At 41.2% G+C, this 10,000-nt stretch overlaps 2 protein-coding genes and 1 pseudogene across 2 annotated transcripts; 1 reads left to right on the top strand and 2 right to left on the bottom strand.

The window, feature by feature from the left end:
• The window catches only part of LOC136278276 (alpha-protein kinase vwkA-like), a 5,708-nt pseudogene extending 7 nt beyond the window's left edge, over positions 1–5,701 (bottom strand).
• Positions 5,702–5,866: 165 nt separating this feature from the next.
• Positions 5,867–7,846, top strand: LOC131789207 (putative nuclease HARBI1). The gene is made up of 2 exons (XM_066161592.1): positions 5,867–6,623; positions 7,232–7,846. The coding sequence occupies exons 1-2, from the start codon at positions 6,065–6,067 to the stop codon at positions 7,705–7,707; spliced, it is 1,035 nt and encodes a 344-aa protein (XP_066017689.1). The 5' UTR covers positions 5,867–6,064; the 3' UTR covers positions 7,708–7,846.
• A 59-nt stretch (positions 7,847–7,905) lies between these two features.
• Positions 7,906–9,742, bottom strand: LOC136278275 (uncharacterized). The gene is made up of 2 exons (XM_066161793.1): positions 9,328–9,742; positions 7,906–8,303 (listed from the first exon to the last, which is right to left on the bottom strand). The coding sequence occupies exons 1-2, from the start codon at positions 9,740–9,742 to the stop codon at positions 7,975–7,977; spliced, it is 744 nt and encodes a 247-aa protein (XP_066017890.1). The 3' UTR covers positions 7,906–7,974.
• Positions 9,743–10,000: the final 258 nt, after the last annotated feature.

The following is a 10,000-nucleotide window of genomic DNA, read 5'->3' as shown; positions in this document are numbered from 1 at the left end:
GGTGCTAACTTAAGTCCTTAATGTTTGCAATATTTGTTGCAGTGGTGTTTCTCAAAAAAATTCTTCATGGCAATTTCAGACAAATTCCCAGTACAGAATTGGCATGTACCATCATCACTTAGTAAATCTAACGATGCAATTTCTGGGTCGTAAAGTGTGTACCCAGCACCCTGAATATCAAGAAGAATAAGCTTTCCCTCAGATTTCTCATGAGTAAAGTGGACAAAGGCCTCTGCTTTGTCACAAACTGTACCCTTTTCACATACGTCACCATTATTCTCTATCTACTTAATAAAATCACCGTCAATGTACTCTTTAATTGAAACGAACTCCCCACTGTTTGTCTTACCCATGAATACTTTTTTTTATATTCAAATGTTGGGCCAAACTCCATGTGGTGTTCGGATGGCACGAGAAACGGAGATATATTCTTTGATTTCAACACAGAACTTTTAATAACTTCTAACATGTGTCGTCGCCATTACCGGAAGTGATCATACATCGAATCATGAACGGAAGCGAGGCTGAATTAATGTAAACGTAAATCGAATACAGCACATCTCCCCCTTTAAGATAATAAAAGAGAAACTACTTAGACATACTTGTTTCTTATCTAGCGTGAAATTCAAAATCAAAACAACGTCAATCAAATGTCCTCAAGCAATCGTCATTTTGTTAAGAAACACATCCTGGGTAGCTATTGTCGTTTGTCTCTGCGCTAAGTCTCACACACACTAGAATACGCGTTCATAGTTATGACTTTCTCTCTGAGAAACCAGAGAAAATCTGGCCAGAAAGTATAACTTCACTTATGGCACATAATCCTTCAATCTAGATGAGGGCTTAGATTGACAGCCAGATCTGGTGTACACTTTTGATGTGCCAGTTCCTTCTGCAGTGTTAGCAGTTTGGGGTGAAGGAAGTTTAGGTGATGGAGGTACTGGCACCGGTGTGGGTTTGGCTGGAGATGTAGCTGCAGCTGGGGGTGGGGGTGGTATCTTGTTGATCTGTACTCTATTCCTTCTATATGACCCAGTGTCCGTATGGATCACATAAGAACGAGGTGTGCACTTCTCCACTACTATTCCAGACTGTCCTCTGTCTTGTACCATCACTTCATCTCCCTTCTCTAAGGGAACAAGAGGCCTCGCTGAATGCCTTCTGTCAAAGTGCAGCTTCTGTTTGGTTTTGTGATTGTCTTCAAACTGACGTAGGGCATGATTCTGCACAAGGTTTGGGGACAGCTGAGACGGGGCCACCGGCACTTTGGTTTTTAGCCTCCTTGACATCATTAGCTCAGCTGGAGAATAACCATTAGCCAATGGTGTCGCTCTATACTGTAGCAAAGCAAGATAAGGATCTTGAGAGCCAGCTAGGAGACGTTTAGCTGTTTGCACTGCTCTCTCTGCTTCACCGTTGCCTGAAGCATGACCTGGGCTGCTAGTGACATGTCGAAACCCGTAATCTAAAGTGAACATCTTAAATTCCCTTGATGTATAGTAGCTGGCATTGTCAGATTTTACTTGATCTGGAATTCCGAATCTGGAAAATGCACGTTTCATCCTGTCTATGACCTCTGCTGAGGCGGTTGAACTCAGACTAGCTACCTCTATCCATCTGGAGTAGTAATCAATCATTACTAAATACAGTCTTTTATTGAGTTCATAGACATCGGTGGCTATGTATTGCCATGGTCGTTGTGGGAGCATGGTAGGAACTAGAGGTTCTGGAGGATTTTTCCTGTTAGACTGACACTTGCGACAGTTTTCAATTAACTCCTCTATATTCTTCATCATGCTTGGCCACCACACTGTGTTTCTGGCCAATGCCTTGCACTTGACAATCCCTAGGTGACCGTCGTGGATCTTATCCAGGACTTCCAATTTCATAGACGATGGTATAACGACTCGAGGTCCCATCATCAACAGCCCTTTAACCACTGTCAGCTCTGCTCTATGAGCAAAATAAGGGCTGACTAAACCCTTGACATTATGTTTTTCAGGCCAACCTTCAGCTACATAGTTCATAATTTGCCTGCATGCTTCATCCTCCTGTTGATGGATCATAATATCATCTAATTTGCTATCACTGATAGGCATTCCAGCTATGACTTGATGAGCATATAAGTTCACTTCCTCATGAAATGAATCACCTGATTTGGCTGGTGTTGGAGAACGGGATAGCGTGTCGGCAGTGTACAACAATTTTCCTGGCACATGAACAGGTGTGAACGAGTATCTCATGAGCCTCATTCTCATTCGTTGAATACGTACGGGTAGTTGATCCAACTCCTTCGTGGATAGCAGTGGTACAAGAGGCTTATGATCAGTCTCTAGTATAATATCCTTTCCCAGAATGTAATCTGTGAATCGTTCACATGCGAAGGTACTAGCTAAGGCCTCCTTTTCAATCTGGGCGTACCTTTTCTCTACATCCAGAAGGCTTTTGGACGCATACGCCACTGGCGCCCACCTGTCACCGTGCTTTTGCAAAAGCACTCCGCCAAGTCCGTATGAAGACGCATCTGCTGACACCTTGGTCTCTAGTGAAGGATCATATATTTGCAACACTGGGCTGCTCGTCAAGCATTGTTTAATCTCTTTAAAAGCCTGTTCCTGTGCTGGACCCCAGCACCATGCACTGTGAGAGCTCAAGAGTTCACGTAGAGGTTGTGTCATAGTAGCAAGGTTGGGTACAAACTTCATGAGCTGGTTCACTGTACCCATCAGACCTCTTACCTCACTCACATTCTCTGGAGCACGCATTTTCAATATAGCCTCAACCTTCTCTGGAGAGCTTTCCACACCATTAACTCCGATCCGATGACCTAGAAAGTCAATCTGGCTTTTGCTGAATTGGCACTTATCCTTATTCAAGGTGACACCTGCTGCTTTCAGCCGTGTTAATGTCTGTACGAGTCTCTCGTCATGTTCCTCCTGGTTCTTTCCGAACACGACAATGTCATCCATGAGACATACCACTCCTTGTTGACCACCTAGTATTCGGTAGATCTCACTCTGAAACTTCTCAGGGCCAGATTTGATACCGAAGGGAATTCGCTTATATTGAAATCGACCAAATGGTGAGATGAACGTGGTCAGTTTCCTTGAATCTTCATCCAAGCAGATTTGGTGGAAGCCCGCATTGGCATCCAGTTTAGAGAAAACCTTAGCACCTCCCATCAGAGCAATTGTATAATCCACTGTGGGGAGCATGATTCTTTCTCTCTTCACTACTTCGTTAAGCTTCGTGAGATCCACACAGATCCTCACTTTGCCATTTCCTTTAGGCACCACGACCATAGGAGAACACTATTCCGATGGTTCTGTGCACTGTTCTATAACATCTAGCTCGATAAGCTTGTCAAGTTCAGCTATGGCTAGAGGAAGTAGTGGAATAGATATCCTCCTGGGAGTCATCACACTGTATGGCTCTGCGTTTTGCTCGATCTTAATCTTATATTCTCCTTCTAGCTTTCCTAAGCCTTTGAACATTGATCCGAACTCCGCTGACTGGATAGGATCTGACGTAACTTTTCCAATGAACTTAACGACACCTAGATCTGCACAAGCGTCTCTACCTAGCAATAGAGAGCCTTTGGGGAACACATATATATCCTCTGTGATTGTCTGATCACCTTTCTTTAGTTCTGCAGTAAAGAATCCAAGAGTTGAAAGGTTGCTTTGATCTGGGCCACTAAGAGGCCTGTCAGGCTTCTGCAAAATGAAGTGTGAAAACTGTGTATCATACACAGCTTTGGAAATGACTGTCACATCTGCTCCAGTATCAACAGCAAATTTCAGGCTCTGACCTGACACCTGGACTTCCGTAAACCATGCACTCCTACGTTTCCTGTTGTTGATACTCTCAATAGAGTAACTTTCATCACTGATGCTTCCTAAGAAGTAGTACTCATCTGAGTCAGACTGCACTTCTGCTACCTCTTGTACAGACCCTTTTCCTTTACTACTCCTGCAGACCTTGCCCCAATGTCCTGGGCGTTTGCACTTGTTACATTTACTGTCTTTTGCAGGGCATCTTTCTCTGGGGTGCACCTCCTTTCCACACCACCGGCATGACCGGCTATTCGACGCCTGGGAGCAATTTGATGCACTTCTTTGCTGCCCGTTACTATGTGGTCCCTTGTCACGAGGGCCTCCTTTCCGCCTATGTTGAACTGCCTGCACTTTAGAAGTCTCTCCTTTTATATCCTGAGCCCACCTTCCAGAACATTCTTCTGCTCTACACTCATTTATCGCTTTTTCTAAAGTCAGTTCACCATCTCTCAACAGCCGTGCTCTGACCTTATCACTATTTATACCCAATACGATCTTATCTCTGACAAAATCGTCCTTTAGTTCACCGTAGGCACACGTAGACACGAGAGTGTTAATTTGTGATAAGAAATTATCGAAACTCTCACCTTCTGATTGCGTATACCTGTGAAACTTGTAACGTTCATAAGTAACATTTGTTTTCGGCGTGCAGAACCTCTGGAATTTCTCCAGAATTAATTCCGGATCCAGTTTGTCCTCTGCTGGTACATGTTCCTCCCCTTCGGGGTCACCTACCGCTGGAGCCCATGTGAAGCCATTGTAGATTTTCAGCGCCTCCTCACCTGCGAGATTTAGCAGTATAGCACTTCTCCTTTCCTTACTGGCAGTAGATAATCCAATGGCGTTCACATATAATTCGTACTGCTGCTTGAACAACTTGAAATTCTCACTTGCATTTCCCGATAGACAAAGAGCTTTCGGTGGTGGAAGATTCGTAGCCATATTTCCGCGTAATTCCTGATCACTGATCGCTAAATATCCGTTCTGGACACAGTTTATATCTTCTTGTTCACTCCTGACACCATGTGGTGTTCGGATGGCACGAGAAACGGAGATATATTCTTTGATTTCAACACAGAACTTTTAATAACTTCTAACATGTGTCGTCGCCATTACCGGAAGTGATCATACATCGAATCATGAACGGAAGCGAGGCTGAATTAATGTAAACGTAAATCGAATACAGCACACTCCATCAGCTGCTCTTTTTCAATTTGTTCCTTCAGTTGGGATGCAAAATTGCGGGCCAAGTAGTGCATTTGCACTGACTTCTTTGTGTGACTTTCTTCAGTTTCTTGTGTTGCTTTAATTATTTCTGAGGCACTCTTGAGATACTTCTTGACGACCCATGTGACTTCTTTGAATCCCTCTGTTATGCTAGTGGCCTTGAAAGCTCGTCGGAATCCACCAGAAGCAAATGGTGACTCAGCTACCAAGAATTCTGCCTCCATTGGTACATTGGACCATTGCATGTGTTCAAAATCAAACTTATAGATGCTAAAGACAGTGGAACTTTTCTTGGAGATGACTTTCCCTAGTTTTAGCTTATCCTGGATGGACAAACTCTTAAGGTAAAATTTACTTGCGCAGACTTTTTTCGGGCTTGGTTCTGACACAGCCTTTTTCCTTGGATTGTCATCACACCTTGTTTTTTTGGTCTTTAACAAAAGTGAGAAAGAACAAAATAAGGTTATCACGAATAACTTGCAACAATTTTAAGCGATTTCATTTGTCATCTCATTCCCTACAATTTTTGGAAATTTGTAAACGAGGAAATAGTCAGCTTGTGGTATACAATAGCTCCACAGAAGGGTTTAGAAAAGAGTACATGAATAAGTTACATGCTGCCGATGTAGAAACATCATTTTTTTCCCCTCTGTTTTATGGTACAAACATGATCAACGATGATAAGTCATGCCATTTTATATTCATCCCATGCCTTCTCCTAAAAAAAGTTCACCGTGGAAACTGATGCCCCCCCTCCCCCCATTCCCGGGCGGGTGACACTGATATTGCAAAGCTCTGGCCCCGGTTGTTCGAAAGCCGATTAGCGCTAACCCACAATTAAATCGCCCTAACCCAAGAATAAAATTTAACCCACGATTAGTTTCTGTTCCTGAAAGCGCGATTAGCACTATCCCAGGGTTAAAATAAAGGTTAACTTTAACACACCTAGCGAGGTGGATTAACTCACTAATCGAGGGAAAACTTTCCCCAAACAAAACAAAATGGCCGACTTATTACTTGGCGGATTAGGCTTAATGCCAGCCCCAAGAAGGAAAGAAAGGACATTTAGGCTACCAGACGACTTTTCCCTGTCCAATTTTACTGATGAAGAATTGAGAAGTCGATATCGTTTTGGCCGAGAGTCCATAGAATTTTTATCTGAGCTCCTTCGCGACGATCTTGAAAGAGATACATCTCGAAACCATGCTTTGTCGACAACTGTGCAAGTCCTTGTAGCGTTGCGCTTTTTCGCTTCCGGAAGCTTTCTTCAAGTTATTGGAGATACTCTGGGCCTGTCAAAGTCATCCGTGTCCCGTATAATCGGTCAAGTTTCGCTTGCCCTTGCACAGAAACAAAGAAACTTCATCAAGTGGCCATCGACCGAAGAGGAGATACTTCAAAACAAACGCGGTTTTTTTACCAAGGGGGGATTTCCTGGGGTGATTGGCTGTGTTGACGGCACTCACATCAAGATTCAGGCACCACATGAAAACGAAAACGATTTTGTCAATCGTAAAGGGTTCCATTCCATAAATGTGCAAGCAATTTGCAATCACAAAGGTAGGTAAAATACTCAAATGTCACAATTAGTGTTCTATAAAAATTGCAAAATAACCTTTGGCAGGGAGGGGTACTCCCCTTATCGAAGGTTTTAGATTGAGATTTCTAGCACACCAGCTGCTATGGGGTTGCATTGTTGGGAGTTACTAGATTGCAGTTTCACATATTCAGGAAATGGGAGTAGTGATAAAATTTTTTTTTTTTTTAATATTTTTTGAGTCAAATGGTATAGGTGGAGTTTGGTTTGCAAACACACATACAGAAAATTTACCAAAATTATCACACCAATATTTTAGTGACAGTATAAAAAAGTAAAAAACAAGGGAAAAAAGCAAGAAATAATGTGGGATATTTGTGAATATATTGCTCAGCTAATGACCAACAGAGTGCAACAATCAGCAGGGATTTCAAAATGATGCAGTCTCCCAAATTTCAAAAAACAAATTAAACAATGAAAAGGTTTTCCAAGTAAACTAAATATTTGTATCAGTTACCCCAGTTCATCACAGACACAATTATTGTTGTTTCTCTTTGCAGTACATTATTGTTATAAACTGAGATGAGATTCTGAGAACTGGTCACATAACTTCTTTGCTGTTTTATTTTAGGCATGTTTACCAACATTGTAGCACGATGGCCAGGCAGCACCCATGACAGCTTCATATTTAGGGATTCAAGAATTGGCCAACAACTTAATATCCAACACCAGTCCCTGGAAGATGGTTTACTGTTGGGTGACAGTGGTTACCCTTGCAAGCCGTACCTGATGACCCCTTACCTGAATCCAGTCACTGACAAGCAGCAAGAGTTCAACAGTGCCCACAAAAGAACAAGAGTGGCAATAGAACAAGCCTTTGGCTGGTGGAAGCGAAGGTTCCATCTGCTTCATTCTGAGATCAGAATGAAGCCAGAAAAAGTGTCCATCATTATCGGAGCATGTGCAGTTTTACATAACATTGCAATTCTGAGAAAGGAACCTTTGGATGGCTATGCTGAGGCTGATGATCAACCTAATCTTGTTTGCTTCCGGGGTCCAGAGGATGGCAAGGTCATCCGAGACCACATCTGCAACACCTTTTTCTGACAATTTTTAATTTTTGTATTTCTGCCTTATGCAATCAGTTTTGCTCTTAATTTAACTTCCCATGAAATATAAAAAATTCATATATGCATTTAAGGGGTTTCTGGTTGAAAAAAACACATTATAATAAGTTTGACTCAAGAATCTGTTTTATTATGTCAAAATACATTTTGAGAACAAAATACATTGTGTATGTTTTATAATAAATTATACGAGAACAACATTTGCCCAAAATATTTCTTTAAGAGGACTTATTACACTATTCCTCCTTTAAAATGAATCGGTGTTGGGAACTACAAAATTTGCATTTAATGCAGTTGCGAAGGTTTGGTTTGCATTGACCTGTTGCTCCAGAAGATGAATTTGCATTTTCAATTTTTGTTTTTTAAGATTCAACATTTCCTTCTGAGTACACAGGCATTCGTACTGCATTTTTAAAACATCGCCATTATTTATCCTTTTTGAAGGCTTCCTCTGTTCATCAGCCTTGGCTGGTGAAGAATGCATGTCTTCATTAAGGCTCAGACAGTCTTCTTCAAACACAGTCTTCGCAGACTCTGCTGGTAAATGAGCATCTTCTCCTACAAAATATTTCAAGCACAATTAAGGTTTCACTCAGGCTCAAAAAGTGTGAATTTAGTTTTATGCATCACATAAATGAAATAACAGAAGGAGCATCTCTCCCGCAAGGAATCTGAGGCTTAAACATGTAAAAAATAAATTATTCAATTTCATAAAATGAATTTGTGTACTGGTAGACTTAACTCAGTGAAATCATTCACGAAAATGCTTATAAAATCTGTAAATCGTGTACCAAAAGTTAAGCTTACTTTAGACAGATAAAGGGGAATCAGAGTGAATCGACAACGAGAACCGTACCACAGTTTAGTGATCGAAAAAATAGGACATGATAACAGGTACAACAACAAATTATTTCGTCAATCACAAACATAAACAAAGTTGCGTCAAAACGAAATAATAAAAATTAGTTATTTATACATGTAAATAGCCGATCGTAAATATTTGAAGAACACTCCTTAGTACAAGATAAATAAAGAAACAATAGGAGCACTTTGTCTTTGGCAAAACGAATTTTAACCAAATTATAAACCGTATCCAAGACATTCTTCGAAATCAAAGGTTTTTGTCTCACTCCTCAGATCGCTTTCCAAAATGACGGAGCTATGCAATCTTCGACATGTCAATTAATCAAGTGAAGCTGAAATTTATATATATGTCTGCTAAATTACTGACAGTCCGTCATGAGCGTTCGTCTATATTCAGCTTAAACAGGGTTTAATCGAATGCAACCCTATAAATGCCGCAAAAGCAGAAAACCGGTTTGGAGTTCTCCGTAGCAGCCTTCGCTTAGTGAAGTACACTCATGAAATGTGACGGGATAATAAACTTAACAAGGTAAAACTTGATTAATACAGTTACGGATATTGGAAAAAAAAACATGCAAACTTATCTTTTCCTCCCTTGAGTCCGAACATTTCGTATGCTCAAAGACGGGAAAGCGATTGATAAGCTGAAAACCCCGCCGAAACAACATGGCCGGTTGACTGTCTACAATTTTAAAATTTTTGGTAACCTAGAAACAATAGAGAATTGTTTACAAACCTGTCTCAAAGCCAATCAAACCGCTGAACGCCGGCGTGTCCTCAAGCACCTCAATAATCTCTTTGCTGGCAACACTCGGCGACTTTGGAGCCCAACCACCTCCAGTTATCTTGGTCTCCCTCTTGAATTCTGCAAATTCTTTCTTGGCGATGCTATGGAGATTTTTCCACTTGTCTTTTACCTCCGTGACTGTTCGCTTGGCTGTTCCGACCGCATTTACCGCTTGGGTTATTTCTTCCCATAGCATTTGTTTCTTTTTGTTGGTCACAGCATTCGTTAATTTGGATTGGATTAAATCGAGATTTTTTTTGACATTATCGGTGATGACTTCAATCTCATAAACTGAAAAATTATGCTTTCTTTTTCTGTCTTTCGTTTGGTTTCCACTTCCATGTGCACTCTCCCTTTCCGCCATTTTTTCCCTCCAATTTTTTTTCGCGCGTAGCCGCGTAGCTCTTAATAACCGGTTTGACTGGTTTAAACTCAGCTTAATCGTGGGATAGTTAATCAAGGGATAAATCTGCTTTCAGGAACGTTATTTTAAACCTAGATTAACTATCCTTGGGATAAGAAATTTAATCGTCGATTAACCTCTAATCGAGGGATAATTTAATCGGCTTTCGAACAACCGGGGCCTGTATGTGATCATATATTTTTAATGCACCTGCATTAA

This window comes from Pocillopora verrucosa, chromosome 14 (genome assembly GCF_036669915.1).
Source record: "Pocillopora verrucosa isolate sample1 chromosome 14, ASM3666991v2, whole genome shotgun sequence".
NCBI classification, from domain to species: domain Eukaryota; kingdom Metazoa; phylum Cnidaria; class Anthozoa; order Scleractinia; family Pocilloporidae; genus Pocillopora; species Pocillopora verrucosa.
The sequence above is the reverse complement of the archived record's forward strand: the minus strand, read 5'-3'. Positions and strand labels throughout refer to the sequence as shown.